The sequence below is a fragment of the Pristis pectinata genome, chromosome 3 (assembly GCF_009764475.1).
Source record: "Pristis pectinata isolate sPriPec2 chromosome 3, sPriPec2.1.pri, whole genome shotgun sequence".
NCBI lineage: Eukaryota > Metazoa > Chordata > Chondrichthyes > Rhinopristiformes > Pristidae > Pristis > Pristis pectinata.
In genome coordinates, this window is record NC_067407.1 from 67,023,219 (window position 1) to 67,039,218 (window position 16,000).

At 41.7% G+C, this 16,000-nt stretch overlaps 1 protein-coding gene across 3 annotated transcripts in view; it reads right to left on the reverse strand.

The window, feature by feature from the left end:
• Window positions 1–2,702: 2,702 nt before the first annotated feature.
• The window catches only part of zbtb37 (zinc finger and BTB domain containing 37), a 49,645-nt gene continuing 36,347 nt past the window's right edge, over window positions 2,703–16,000 (reverse strand). For 2 of the 3 annotated variants that reach the window (XM_052012555.1, XM_052012556.1), the window contains exon 5: window positions 2,703–8,636. In XM_052012555.1, the coding sequence (XP_051868515.1) occupies window positions 8,154–8,636 (483 nt within the window). In that variant the 3' untranslated portion in view covers window positions 2,703–8,153. Of the gene's footprint in view, window positions 8,637–12,761; window positions 12,949–16,000 lie in introns of all 3 variants that reach the window. The other variant, XR_007956039.1, reaches the window with a different exon arrangement.

Sequence of the window (16,000 nt, forward strand, 5' to 3'; positions counted from 1 at the left end):
TCTTGTGATGACCTTGTGTCGTTTGGCCCTCAAATCCTTCACTACTGGAACAACTTTTCTCTGTTTACTGTCTTTACCCAACATAATCTTATAAACCCTCCTTCAAATTTCCTGTCAACTTCCCATCTAACATTCTAGCTGAATTTTCTCATTCCCAAAACCATTCCAATACATCTCTTCTAGCTGAAGTGCATTATCCATTTTCAACACAACTTCCATGCATTTGCACATGCACACCTGGATCTCTATGTTCCTGCTTGCCCTTTGGTATGGTGCCAACTAGTCTGTACACTGGAACAGATCTGCCCTAATGTTAATACTGATAGCAGGACTTGCCACATTTCTCAGTCCCAGAGTCCAGTGCTGGCTTAGGTTTCAGGGAGTATTGCACTGTTCCACACCCAAAAGGGCAGCACAAATGTCTCCACAGTTCTTAGCTCAGTCTGCTAAATCAGTGCCAGGTTAAAGCTGATGAAAAGTTCAGCCATCTCATTCGAAAGAATGCAAGAAATCAATAGCTGGGAAAAGGTGGAGCTTTTTTGATTTAATTAAGTTAGATTGAATGCTTAAATATGTATGTTCTATCAACATTTAACTTTTAAACATTTTAGTTCAGGGAACATCCTTTATCAGACCTCAAGTCAATTTGAATGTTGATTGATATCAGAAAAGTTCAATAACAGTAACAGCTTTGGCAGTTGGTGACCTTAGGCTGTCAAAGCCTTTCTGTGGGTGCTTCTGAGGGCCATGATGCAATAACCTGTCACACTGATATGCACAGAGCTTTGCAGATACACAGGAAGAGGCAAGGGACCAGTGGTCTAGATCTTGGGACAGCAAAACACCTCCCTCCATCTTTCCCCTAATTCTCTCTCTCTCTCTCTCTCTCTCTCTCTCACAGAAGTATCACTTCACACTCCATCAGTTTGTTTTCCTTTTGCTCCTGATTCCAGCATCTGCAGCCGCTTGTGTCTTCACATTTCTCTGTACTAAATTTCATCTGCCACTTGGCTGCCCAATCTGCTAGCCTATGTGCTTTGGCACTTTAAACACCACCCTCGCCACTGGATGCCATACAAATTTTGGTGCCAATTGCAAATTTTAAGACTTTTACCACACATACCCATAAACATAATTTCCATAAAAAACTAAACTAACGGACTCAGTACTGACCCCTGGGGAAGACCAATGACTGAAATGCTCCGGTCTGAATAACTTTCACATAACTCTCTGCATCCTAACCCTGGTCTCTTCTTCCTTGGGCCCCACTTTTTGCAAATTCACCTTTTATGAGGAACTTGTCAACCCCCTTCCAAAAATCCATATGGATGACATTTACTACGTTCTATCAACCTTTTCTAGTACCTCTGCAAAAATATTAATGGGAGTAGTAAAACATAATTTCCAATTATCATTAGCTGCACTTTATCAACCCAAAATTTTCCAGGTGCATATTCATTTTTTTCCCTGACTTATTATAAACTTTTCCCCAAAATCTTGCAAATTGCCTGCCATTTCCATACACCCATTTTAAAAAGATGTCACATTTGCCACTCTCCAGTCTTCTATGTCTAGGGAAGGTTGGAAGATTATGGTAAGTCCTTCTCTAACCTCTCTCAGCAACCTAGGATGCATCCATCTGGACCAGTGTCTTAATTACTTCAGGCATGGCCAGACTTAGGACCTCCTCCTCATTAGTTTTCATTCTATCCATCAGCTCTACTACCTCTACTTATCGTATTGAGATTCTAGCAGCACTCTCTTGATAACAACTGAAACAATGTACTACTAACTATTCCGACCCTGTCCTGTCCACAGCTACACTCTTATCAGTGTCTTACTCCCTAATTGGTACCAACCTTCTCTTACTGTCCTTTTTAACCTTCCTTCTCTGGTCATTCTCTATTCTCCCCTTTGTCAGGCAGAAGATAGAAAAGCTTGAGAGCATGTAACACGAAGCTCAAGGACAGCTTCTATCCCATTGTTACCAACAGACATCTTATATGATAAAGAACTTTCGATCTCTCAGTCTACCTCGATGTGGTCTTGCACTTTATTTGTCTACCTGCACTGCACTTTCTCTGTAATTGTAACACTATATTCTGCATTCTGTTTTCCTTTTGTACTACCTCGATATACTTATGCATGGAATGATCTGTCTGGATGGCACGCAAAGCAAAAGTGTTTCACTGTATCTTAGCACGTGACAATAATAAACCAATAGCTTATTCAATCAGCAACTTGGGATTTTTATGATCAAGTTAATTTTGTTCAAGTTATAAATTTCAGCTATGTACTTTGTTGTAATTTAACTTGGCTGCTTTACCAGTTCATTTAACTAATTATTTTCTTAACCCAATTTGTTTCTAAATCACACAGCACTTTCTTTCCCTCTTGTATCAAACTCCTTGCCATCCGCACTCTGTTGAAGCTGCATTCTCTGTTTGCCCACTGAAGTGCACCCTTCATGCCCTCAGACCACTTCCCAGCCAGTGAAATCCTGTTGACCCTGCTGTGACATTAGGAAGAGCTGTCATTACATGTGATCTCAAGTTTTTTGTTCTACCAGCCAAGTGATTGTATGGATGGTAATCCAAGTGACTGGGGCCAGGTTACCCAATTCCCCAGTGTGGAGAGAATAGGCAAATAGAATACTTCAAAACAAAGACAGCATATCAAATTTTATATCAGTTTATTTTCCTCCTGTTCTTTGCCTACCTACTGGAGATGGTGGTGACTAATGTTCACAAGTTTTCAACAGTTGCCCTTGAGTTATTAACAAGTTACTTGCTGTCACACCTCAGCCAGCTCTTGCTTTCACTTCTGTTTCATGATGAGTTCACTGTTAGCAACTGGGACTCAAAGGAAGATCAGTTTTTAAAATGAAAAACGGGTCAATTCCGACATGAGGAAAGACAAAATATAGAACAGATAATACAGGTGGATGAAGATGCACAAATAAATTACGTATCAAAGAACCATCATGTATTAGAGTTTTGATAAGTTACAATGGTAAACAATCTCCGTTATAATTCCACACCCAACCTCCTCCTCGCTAATTAAAAGCCCAAGCCCAATCTTCTCCTCTCCTTCATTATAATCTTGGGTCCAATCTGCTCTCTGTTAGCCTATCCTCTCTCCCTTGTTATAACCTTGGGTCCAAACTTCCTTTCTATTGTTATGAAGATGGATTTTATTTCCCTCCCCAAAAGAGTTACCTGTTATGTTTGTAGGCAATCAATAAAATGGCAGATGTATCCAACAAATATTTTGAATTGGTTTTTACTAAAAAGATTTTGGATGGGAGGAAAATCATGCAATACCATAAAGAATGAAAGTACAAATTTAGATAAAATTGTTTGGGTTAACCCCTAGGATCTGTGGGATGAGTTTTAGATTCATGCTGAGTTTGTGAGAGAGGAAGGAGAGATCAGAGGGCTGTGAAATTACATCTTGGGGCTCTATCTGCCAGGTGACCACACAGCATCTTTAAGGAATATAGAGGCTGAGCTTATTGGTGTAACATCAGGGCTGTTAACATCTGCAGGTGAGCATGAAAAAAATGCTGCATGTTGGGACTGGTTTACACTGGAGTTTGGAAGTGTTATATAAAATGGTAGATGAGGAAATGGAGTGGGTGTCATGTAAATGGAATTTAGAAAAGACTTTGACAAGGTACGACATGGAAGATCAAACGTGAAATTAAGAAGATGGAAAACTGGATTAAAAACTGGTTCGAGGAAAGGAAACAGCAGCTTTTCAGTGGTTGGAAGAAGTGTTGTTGTGGGGGATTCTGTTCTCAGACCACTCCTGTTTACTGTGTCGGTGATACGGATTTAGAGGGAAAGAGCTGAAATGTGAGCTGCCCAACAAATGAGGCTGTACAGGATGAACTCAGGAATAGAAAGAGGCAATCACATTTCTGGGAGGGAGAGAGAGAGAGAATGAGAGGAGAAAACATGTAGGTGAATTATGAAGAGTGCAAAGAATACAAGGCAATGGTAGCTGAGAAATTCAACTATCCTAACATTAACTGGGACGATGTCAGAGTAGAGGGTATGGAAGGAGCAGAATTTTGAAAACATTTCTCTTGAATGCATTTGAAATCAGTACAAAGCAAGTCCAACAAGGGAGGGAAGCAGCAGTACACTTAGTTTTGTAGGATGAACATGTGAAAAAGATGGCAGAGGATATCATACTGTGGCAATGGTCATATTTTAATTAGATTTAACAGTGTCAAGGTAGAGAGCACAAGGCAGACCAAGAGTAAAAGTTAGAAATTAGGATTGGCCCTATTTTACTCAATAAGTAATCATGTAAAAGGGGGGAGCTCCCAACTCTAGATCTCCACAAATGTCAAGGAACGTACAGGGCAGAATAGAGCTAAAAGGGAGGCTTATGATGGATACTGAGAGCCCAACACTTGAAGTGGAGCGGAGAGAATGTGCAGGGGTGGAATTTAAAGGGGCACTAGGAGGGTAATGAGATTGCATGTGAATGCATTGACAGGTAAAATCAAAGAAAACCTGAAGATGTTCTGCAAGTACAAGATGGGAAAGATAATTAAAAAGGGAAGGCTGGGTGTTATGATGAAACAACAGCATAAGTGAGGAGGGGGAGACGTGCATAAAGTACTAATGAACCCTCTTCACAGGACAGGGTATGATGAGGACATTAAAATTGAGGAAGAACGTGACATAGTGAAAATGATGAACAGAGCGAATGATCTAAGCAGCTTTAAGAGTGAATAAGATACCAGTGTATTCCAGGCTGTGAAAAGAAGTAAGACAGGAAATAGCACAGGCTTATTCCCCAACAGGCGTGGTGTGAGAGAAATGGAAGACAGCTGATGTGTGCGCCATTGTTTAAACAGGGAGCCACAATGGTGCACTTAATAAAGCTGCTGCCTCACAGCCCCAGTAACCCAGGTTCCATCCTGACCTCTGGTGCTCTTCCCCCTTTGCACGTTCTCCCTGTGACCCCATGGATTTCCCCCAGGGTGCTCTGATTTCCTACCACATCCTGAAGATGTGATGGTTGGTGGGTTAACTGGCTGCTGTAAAGTGTCCTGGATGTGTAGGTGAAGGGTAGATTCTGGGTTGAATTGATGATAATTTTTTTAATATAGTCTTTCAAAGGTTGAGGGCTTCAGAGGCTGAGACAGCATTTAATTGCCCATATCTAATTGCCTTGAGAAGGTGGTGGTAAGCTGCCTTCTTGAGGTATGGGTATACTCACAGTGCTGTTAAGGAGGGAGGTTCCAGGATTTTGACCCAGTGACAGTGAACAAACCATGATATATTTCCAAGTCAGGATGGTGTGTGGCTTGGAGTTAACTTTCAGGTGGTGGTGTTCCCCGTGCTTTTGGGAGTAAAATGGGATCACTTTTGGATTAGTGTAAAAATGGGTGGTTGATGGGTCCAGTGGGCCGAAGGGCCTGTATCTGTGCTGTATCTCTCTGACAATGGACAGACTGAGCAGCTCCAGGCCAGGGAGTCTGACAGCAGTGTTAGAACAGCACAAACTAGCATTTAAGAAAGGCACAGGTTAATTAAGGACTGGCAACATGGTTTATTATTTTGTTAAAAGGAAAGGTGAGGTTTGGCTCACTTCATTGAATATTGTTGATGATGTGTGGTTTCTGTGGACTTCAACAAGGTGTCTGACAAAGTCACACATGGCAGATTGATGAAGAAAGCAAAACCCCTGGGATCGAAGAGAAGAGGAGCAAATTGCATTAAACATTAAGCTCAGTGGCAGGAAGCGAAAGGTAAAAGGCAGATTTCAGTTGCCGAGGAGGCGTTACTGAAGGCGCTCAGTACTGGGCCCCTTGCTTTTCATGGAGTTCATCGACAGGGTTAGCAGCTAAGACAGAAACTAAGACACCATTCGGAATTAGTTGGGGTGGATGGATTTTTGAAAATTATGGGTAAATATGATTTGGGATGATCTGCTTCCAAGAACTATTTGGGAAGAATGGACTATGTTTACCGTCCATTTGTTTGTAGCATTAAGTAAATAATCCTTATTTTGGCCACAGTTCTGCTTGTTCCTGATTGAATGCAAGTTTCGTAACACACACCATTCCAGGAATAGTGATGTAAAACTCCTTCACAAACTTAGTGGTCCCTGATCACTGCTTGATTCATCCCATGGCAAGCTCCATCCAAGCTGTTTTTGTTTCAGTATTTGTCCTGGCTAGGTCCACCTAATTACACAAAGCTAGTTATTGGTTTAAATCATTCACACCCTGAGTACAACAGCAGCTCCGACTCACGCAGCTCTTCAAGACTTTGTAATATGAAACACTTATGGTCCTGGTTGTTAGTAGCCATTGGAACAGAAAGAAACCATTCAGTCCATTGAGCTCCTTCTTCCATTCAGTTAAAGCATGGCTGATCTGTCTCTTAACTCCTTATAACAAATCCCATTTCATTAATACCCTTGTATGAACAAAAATCTTATCAACCTTAGTTTTGAAATGTTCAATTGGCCCTGAGCCTCAATAGTTTTATTATAGAGTCACACAGCACAGAAACAGGCCCTTGGGCCCAACTGGTCCATGACAACCAAGATTCCCATCTAAGCTAGTCTCATATGCCCACGTTTGACCCATATCCCTCTAAACCTTGCCTATCCATGCACCTGTCCAAGTACCTTTTAAATGTTGTTAATGTACCTGCCTCAACCACTTCCTCTGGCAGCTAATTCCATATACTGACCACTCTGGGTGAAAAAGTAACGCCTCAGGTTCCTACTGAGGAAGAGAATTCCCTCTTTCTGTCTGAACATATCACTACGAAATGGCCCAACTCTAACTTTGTTCAGGAACCCCACTTTTTCTCTCCCTCTACCTATAAATTCTTCCAATCATCATCTCTGTTTTCCTCATCAATAGTAGATTTTCCACCATCCATTAAGCTGAAATCATTACCAGAACAATAAACAGCATCAATTGAAAGTAAAACAAAAATTTTACAGCATGAGAAAGAGAGAGAAACAGATTCCAATCGTGTCACAGTGGAGCACCTTGTTAGAGACACAGGTTGCACAAGAAGGGCGAGTTGAAGCACTCCGATTCCCACCTACTGCATTCCCTGCCCCATTCCTCTAACGTGTTCTTCAGAAGCATTTCTGCACCAAAGTCGAAAGATCAATGACTTCATTTAGTTTATTCTAGGAATGCTATAAATTATGGAATATTCTGTGTTCTGTACATTTCCTCAATCCATTTTTGATAAAAACAGCTTCACAAACTCACACAGAAATGCTTCATTGGAAAATTCAGAGCAGGTATTTTAGATAGATAAACTATGATAGACTTTCATTCCTGAAAGGGATCTCTTGGGTTAAAGGACACATACACTATGAGAAACATGACACACTCAAATCCACTCAACTGTAAATCTACTGTCAAACCAGGGCACCCATGTTCATTTGGAGTATTTTCATTTCTTTTAAGCACTATCTATGGTTTAAAACACATTTGTCAGTCGTTTACAGAAATGTACAGAACCACAGGGTTTTCCATTTGCCGCACAAGTCACCTCACACTGAGGAACATAATTAGGATGTTCCACTCCAGATCCATTTCCCCTCCCCAGCATTTTTCACCCCCAAACTGCCTGAACAGTAACATCTTTCCTGAAGGTCTTGTTTTCTTTTATGTTGTCCCTTCTAGATGGTGACAGCTCTGAATAAATCACTTCAACAGCTTCAGGGAGGCACCTCTGGATCTACCCAGGACCTACTGAGGGATGAGCTCAGGAGGGGGCTCAGACTGTTTACTAACTATCCTAAGAGTATCACTGGGATCCTTACAGCAAAATACCTTTTATTGGATCTGGTCATTCAACATTAGCTACTCAGTCTTCTAATATCCAGGGTACTTTCTCCCCACCGCCCCTTCTCATCTTTATACACCCAAGAATCCCTTTCTTGTTACTTTTATAAGGCAGGGAAAAGTCATGATAATGGAAAGGGTAATGGTTGATAGTGAATTTCAGCAACCCTGCAGCTGGGAGGCTTAATCTTCCTTTCCTGCAGAAAAAACCCTTGATATAAATGGTTCTAAATCCAAATGAAATAGTCCACTCTAAAGAAAAACAGTGTCCCCGGAGTCTCTCAGACAGACGTCTGCCCCCAGTACGCAGTCAGTCAGGCCCTGTAGTTGAGATGGAAGTGTGAATTAGTTCACCCACTGCTTTTGGCTGGTCCTGAAGTGGCGACTGTTCACCATTCTGTCCCTTGGAGGTGGTCTCTGGTGAGATACTGTGCAGCCCTTCCAGCAATGTGCAGCCAGGATGGTTCTTTTTGAAGTGCTGGTTTAAAATGGCCTGGAATGGGAAGCTCTTGCCGCACACATGGCAGTGGAAGGGCTTATTCCCAGTGTGCTTGCGTATGTGATATTCCAGCTGGTCCTTGCGGGTGTACTTTTTCCCACAGATCCGGCACACAAAAGGCGTTATGCCCATGTGCAACCGCATGTGGCGGTCCAGGCTCCCCTTCTGGTTAAAAGACTTGCCGCAGTACAAGCACGTCAGCCGAGGATTGTAACGGTACCAGCGCTCAGCCACTTCTTGGTCCCGGAGGTACTCTTCGTAGCCAGTGGCGCCAAAAAGTGGGACGTCACCAGTCTAGAAGAGAACACAGTGTCAATTCAGAAGGTGCAAATGGAGCAGGAAATAGGAGGAAAGGGTTAATCAAACAGTGCAGACGTCAGCCAGTGTAGTGTTATTGATTTTTATATCAAGATCTTGCATTTCATTAGCATGATGTTCCACAACAAATGAAGTATTCTTTTGACATAGTTGCAGTTGTAATGTAGGAAATGTAGTCAATGTGCCCACAGAAGACCAGATAATATATTGTGGCGACACTGGTCAAGGCATACTCATGATCGAATGTCAGAGAATTTTAATCAGCTAACAAGTTAGTTCTTCAAAGAACATCTTTCTTTCTATAAACGGGAGAATGTTTCAGAATGTTAGAGACTCAGAATTGTGAGTGAAACTATTGATAGCAACTCTGGGAAATTGTACTGATTTATGAAAATATAACAAAATCAGAAGAGAAATTTCATTAATAATCCAATTATGGAGATGTACCAGGCAATGCAGAAACACTTGGTTGTCATGGAGAAAGAATAATAAACGAGTAGGTTTTGGAAGAGATGCTTGGGATTTGGTTAAAGTATGGTCAGCTTACATTATACCATCAGGATCCCCAATTCTCCTGGTTAAACTCGTGTTCACTTTTTAAGTGCATGTTTAAATTAATGTCCACACAGTAAATCTGCAACACCAAACATTCAGAATCATGAATCCACTTAATCTTTGGAATAAAGTATACGCAAGAACCCACACGTTTACTCCTCCTATATTGCAGCAGGTTTCTGTAAACTACATCCAACCAAATGTCATGGAGTGGATCAATCCATTTCTCTCTTGGTCCTTGATCCTGCCTCTCCCACACCAGGGCAATGCCCAAAATTCAATAATGGCAGACACATTGCCACAACTACATTTCACTGCCACCAGACCTTCTGAAAACGTCATTAGTAGTTTTCCTACTCCATACACCATCCCATCACCAGCACCCCTCATTCAACACTGTTCTTGTGTCAGGCAATACTGTATTCTTTGCTAATGACTGATTCTGCCAGTGGAATCTGCATCTTTATTCACTACCTTGTACTAGTTAGCACGTCTGTGGTAATCAGTTCCCAATCAAGTCAAGTTGCTTGTAACCTTTGGCAGTGGAAAATAGCCCACCATTACATCACTGCCTAAAGCCTAAATAACTGGGTCAGATTTATTTACATGCAAAACATGCCGAAGTAAAGTTATAGTCTAAAAGGCTACCACTTCCTTTAAGATCCTGAAGGGGGAGTCTTTAGTAAGAAATTTGTCTTAAACTCTCCATAGATTTCCCACAAAATTTTTTTAAAAATTAACTGAATGAAGGGATGTCACTAGCAATCCCAGCATTCACTACTCACCTCCAATTGCCCTTGAAAGGAACACCCTTTGGAGGACAAATAGGCCAACACAGATTAAATGTTCCAGATGACCTCCCCTAAAGGGCACCCACAATCCAGTGGTTTTTTGGCCACGTTTACCAGCTTTGTGTTCCAAAATTATTCAATTAACAAGTTAAATATCCCAGATGCTCTAGTGGGATCCTAACCCATTGCTCCATATTATGTGTCCAGATTTGCTGAATTACTTATCCAGTGGCATCACCACTGTCCTGACATTCTTCATCCACATCGCAGACTTGCATTGGAACTAAGTAAATGTGTACAAACTTATTTTCACAAAAGCAACAAAAAAAAGGGTTGGATGAGTCATTACACAGCGACAAGAACAATAAATACATCACCACTCACATCAAGGTTTCCCCAATAACAGCAAAGGTATCAGATTGCACCAACTGAGCACTCTACTGCTACAACATTTTAGGCACTCCAAATGCTATCAGTCATAATATTGCTGTCATGGTTACTTAATATCAGATAACTTGGATGCAGTGTGTTCAAAATAACCTCTCCTGAATATCACTGAAATGCCCTCACCCAGGCTGTGCATTCAGACCCGCTCCAGGGAGTTCTGTACATTAGGCTATATTGCTGAAAGTGCTGTTTATTGATAAGATACCAAACCAAGACCCCCTGATCCCCCTCAAGTCATATCGAAGTGTATCCATAGCTCTTTCTGTCCATCTCTCCACCAACACTATCAAAAAATATACAAGAACACATAAGAAAATAGGAGCAGGAGTAGGCCACTCAGTTCCTCAAACCTGCCCCACCATTCAATATGATCATGGCTGATCTACGCTGATCTCAACTCCTCTTCTGTGTCAGTTCCCCATAACCCTCCATCTTTCAAATATTTATCCATCTCCAACTTAAATATATCTAATGATCCGGCCTCCACCACCCTCAGGGGCAGATAATTCCAGAGATTCGCTGCTCTCGGAGAAGAAATTTCTACGCACCTCACTTCTAAATGACAGCAACTTATTTTTTCAGCAAACGACCCAATTATCCCACTTCCTGTTCACCTAACTGTACTCTATCTTAATCAGCTGCCTGATTTGTTTAAGAAACAATGGGGGTGAATTGTGCTGACCGATGCTCGACTATCGGCTGCTTGAGTCTCAGAAGTCACGGACGTCTGCACACACATGGCCAAGCAAGCAAGGCTAGGAGTTGAAGCTCAGATGCACCAGTGTTGGAAGATGGTAACAGTCACTGGTTCTGTGCGCTTAATGCTCAAGTCATTTAATTTATTTTTAATGTATTTTGTTAGCATTTTAAGGTGTTTTTGATTAAAATTATTTAAAATGTTTTAAGGATTTAAGTCCATTTGAATAGTTTTTAAATGCCTTCGACTATCAGTGCTGAGGGCCTCTGGATGTGACGTTCAAGGCCAAGACTCCACTCAGAGCTCCTTCTGCCTTGCCTGACCAGTTCATCCAGCCCACTGCATCCGGAGAGAGGACGTGGTGGGCCAGCACCTCACACAGCCAGTCCACGACATCCTGGCCCAGTAGCAACTGTAGCTAACATAAGATAAAAATAGATCAGCTGATCCACTCAACCTGCCCCAAGCAGTTACAGTAAAGTCTACATGGAACACTGGCCTCTCTGGGGTAGGCAAGTCTAAATACGAAAGCTCGGAAAACAATACAAACATTTTATCAACTCTCAAGCAAACTGCAGGCAAACATGCTGCATTTAACCCTGAGAACACAAAAAGCCCTTCAAATGCAGGAAGCCCCAGTTCCTTCTTAAAAGGCTTGCAGTAAATCCTCCCACAAATTCAGGGAACTTATTTCCAAAGGCGGCAATTCAAAAAGTCCAGCCAAACTTAATATTCTCTAATCCTGTGTTGATGTGCCTGCATTCACCTCAAATAAGCAATCTACCCAAATGGAATCCATTTGAAAGAACTCAGTTATGTTCTCTCGTGGTTTGTTCTGAACAAAAGGTCCAGCTCCCAAGTCCATTGTAATGGCCAAAGACCCAGAAACTTGGTATCAAGCAGGTAAGCCCTCCACCACTCCTGTAACCCACATCATGTGAAGATGTCAACAGCTGAAGAGTTTGAAGATGCTTTGAAATCGTGAAAGAGACTATATAAATGTGAGTCATTTCAAAATGGAAACATAAGAAACTACAGATGCTGGAATCTGGACCAACAAGAAATCTATTGGAGGAACTCACAGTGGGTCGAGCAGCATCTGTGGGGAGGAAAGAATTGTTGATGTTTTTGATCAAAACCCTGCATCAGGACCTGAAACGTTGACAATTCCGTTTCGACCCCCCCCCCCCCAGGTGCCGCTTGACCTACTGGGTCTCATTTCAAAATGTGTTCTATACATTTATTTCATGGCTTTCACAACCTCAGGAAGTCCTAGAGCAAGTCAAGGTCTATAACATTTCTTCAAGTGTACTCGCCACTGCAGTGTAGGAGTTAGAACTGCTGGATTATACACAGCGAGTCCCCACAATCAGAACCGTGATAATGATGAGTAAGTCTGATTTAGTTCAGGGTGTCTACTGATATTACAATGGCAGCCAACAGTTTCAACATCAAAATAGTCCATCTTAGCGCAAAGGAAATCTTTTAAACAGCACACCAGAGCAGCCTATCAATACAAGTCTTTGTAAATGGAACAAGTCTGAAACTACAGCAGTCACCCAAAAAAGCATTAAATGGAGAATAATTATGTGCATAAAATTAATCACTTACTGCAGTGCTATCTCCAGGCGCGCCTGATGGAGGAAATACGCAATCATCTCTTTTCTGGCCAGGAGTAGTGGTGTTACTACATACAGCTGTTTTAGTAAGGTTGGTTGAGGGATAAAAATTGGGCAGGACACTGAGGAGAATTTTCCTGCTCTTCTTCGGGTAATGCGATTGGATCTTTTACTTCCACCTGAGAGGGCAGACAGGGTCTTGATTTAACATCAGAAAGACAGCACTTCCAAGAATGCAGCATTCCTTCAGTGCTGCACTGAAGTATCAGCCGAGATTATGTGCTTAAATCTCTGGAATGGGATTTGAACCCACACCTTAGAGAGTTGCTATTGAGACGCAGCCGATAGCTAAAGCAGGTAACATTATATTTTCTACATTCCTCAGTGTCAATGTTAAAATTACATCATGTAACTTTTATATCTGAAACCTATAAACTCAACATCAACAGTCTCTATGCTGCCCATTCTGTTACCTGGCATCACCTGCTGGTACTTGGATGTTTTATTGGATTGGCAAATTTCTTTATTGTTAAAACATGGGATTGAAAATGCTGATTGGTTTGGAAAAGTTTCACCTTTGCCAAAGTTTTAAACCTCCGATGCCCAGCTTGGCTGCTCTTGGCAGTAACTGGATCTTCAGACCCAAGTGTCCTTGTTGGCCGTGCCAGCTAGCTACACATTGGGCAGCAGAGATCACTACCCAGTACTCTGAATCCAAATTATACTATTCCATCTCAATCTTCAAAACCCTATTGCATTACGCATTCACATCTCACACTGAGTTGTGCATGGTGTGTAGAATGGTAAATTGGTTTATTGTCACATGTACCAAGGTACAGTGAAAAACTTTGTTTTGCATAGCATCCATACAGATCATTTCATAACAACAGTGCATTGAGGTAGTACAAGGGAAAATCAATAACAGAATGCAGAATATAGTGCTATAGTTACAGAGAAAGTGCAGTGCCGGCAGGCAATAAGGTGCAAATCTATATTGAGGTAGTCTGTGAGTCAAGAGTCCATTTTATCATACAAGGGGACCATTCGATAGTCTTATAACAGCAGGATAGTAGCTGTTCTTGAGCCTGGGGGTACGTGCTTTCAGGCTTTGTATCTTCTGTATAAAATGAAAGAGCTGCATATAGATGGGCATGTAGATCCTGTGCCAATTAACACCATTTTGACTCTGGCACAGGCTCTGTCACCAAGATAATTAAAGTGACAAAACCACAAATATAGCAAATTAGAAAGCCTGAAACAACTATAAAGACAACAGAATCAAACCCCAAAGAGTTCAGAGTCTGAACGATCTTAGATGCTGGGTGGGAACTAATTGTAAAAACCTTATCTCCAATCTTTCTCCATGAAAGACTCGATTTTCTCACCAGGGTTTAAAAATTCCTGAGGTTGGGACAAACTGTATGTTGTACATTTGGTCATCAGAACCTTCCAACTCCTATATGGCTCACTCATGTCTGTTTTATTCAACGGGACTAAAATTGCATAAAACTTTGGTTTGCCACACTTGGATTATTCGGTGCAGTTCTGGTCACTGCATTACAGTAAGGCTTTGGAAAGAACCATAGAACAGTACAGCACAATACAGGCCCTTCGGCCCACAATGTTGTGCTGACCTTTAAACCTCGCCTCAGACTATCTAACCCCTTCCTCCCACATATCCCTCTATTTTATACATTCCTCCATATGCTTATCTAGCAATCTCTTGAATTTGACCAACGTACCTGCCTCCACCACCAACCCAGGCAGCGCATTCCACGCCCCAACCACTCTCTGGGTAAAAAAACCTTCCTCTGATATCTCCCTTGAACTTCCCACCCATTACTTTAAAGCCATGCCCTCTTGTATTGAGCATTAGTGCCCTGGGAAAGAGGCGCTGGCTGTCTATCTATTCCTCTTAATATTTTGTACACCTCTCTCATGTCTCCTCTCATCCTCCTTCTCTCCAAAGAGTAAAGCCCTAGCTCCCTTAGTCTCTCCTCATAATCCATACTCTCCAAACCAGGCAGCATCCTGGTAAATCTCCTCTGCACCCTTTCCAACGCCGCCACATCCTTCCTATAATGAGGTGACCAGAACTGGACACAGTACTCCAAGTGTAGTCTAACCAGAGTTTTGTAGAGCCACATCATTACCTCGCGGCTCTTAAACTCGATCCCATGACTTATGAAAGCTAACATCCCATAAGCTTTCTTAACTACCCTATCCACCTGTGAGGCAACTTTCAGGGATCTGTGGCTGTATGAAATCATACTTAGGATCACAATACTCTAAATTAATAATCACATGTAATAGTTAGTTAACAAAGGAAAAATTGGAATATTTTATTATAAAAAAAATCTACTCCCACTACAAAAAACCAAAGCTGTTTAATAAAAAAAACAAGGAAAAACCCTTGAAACGTAACAATGTCAGCCAATGTCTGTATTTTAGTCACCAAATCAAAAGTTTTGAAAATAATTCAAAAAAGATCCCCACAGGGTTTGAAAGTCTAAGTTAGGTTCAAAAACTGAACAAAGAATCTTCTCTAGATTCAGGTATGACAAAACATCCCGTAACCATTGAGCATGAGTAGGCTGAGTAACTTCCTTCCACTTAAGCAACACAGCTCTCCTGGCTATAAGAGGAATAAAAGCCAGAATGTGTAGATCAGAAGCCTTCAAAGTTATATCTTTTTCTCCAACGATCCCAAATAATGCAGTCAAACCTACTACCTTTTTTGAATAAGGGGACAACATTTGCCACCCTCCAATCCTCTGGTACCATTCTCGTGGACAACGAGGACTCAAAGATCCTAGCCAACGGTTCAGCAATCTCCTCCCTTGCCTCACACAGCAGCCTGGGGAATATTCTGTCAGGACCCGGGGATTTATCTGTCCTAATATTTTCTAACAGCTCCAACACATCCTCTCTCTTGATATCAACATGCTCTAGAACATTAACCTTACCAACACTGTCCTCAGTGTCATCAAGGCCCCTCTCCTTGGTGAATACTGAAGAGAAGTATTCATTGAGGACCTCACCCACTTCCACAGCTTCCAGGCACATCTTCCCACCTTTGTCTCTAACCGGTCCTACCTTTACTCTCATCATCCTTCTGCTCTTTACATAAGTGAAAAATGCCTTGGGATTTTCCTTAACTCTACTCACTAAGGCCTTTTCATGTCCCCTTCTTGCTCTCCTCAGCCCCTTCTTAAGTTCCTTCCTTGCTAC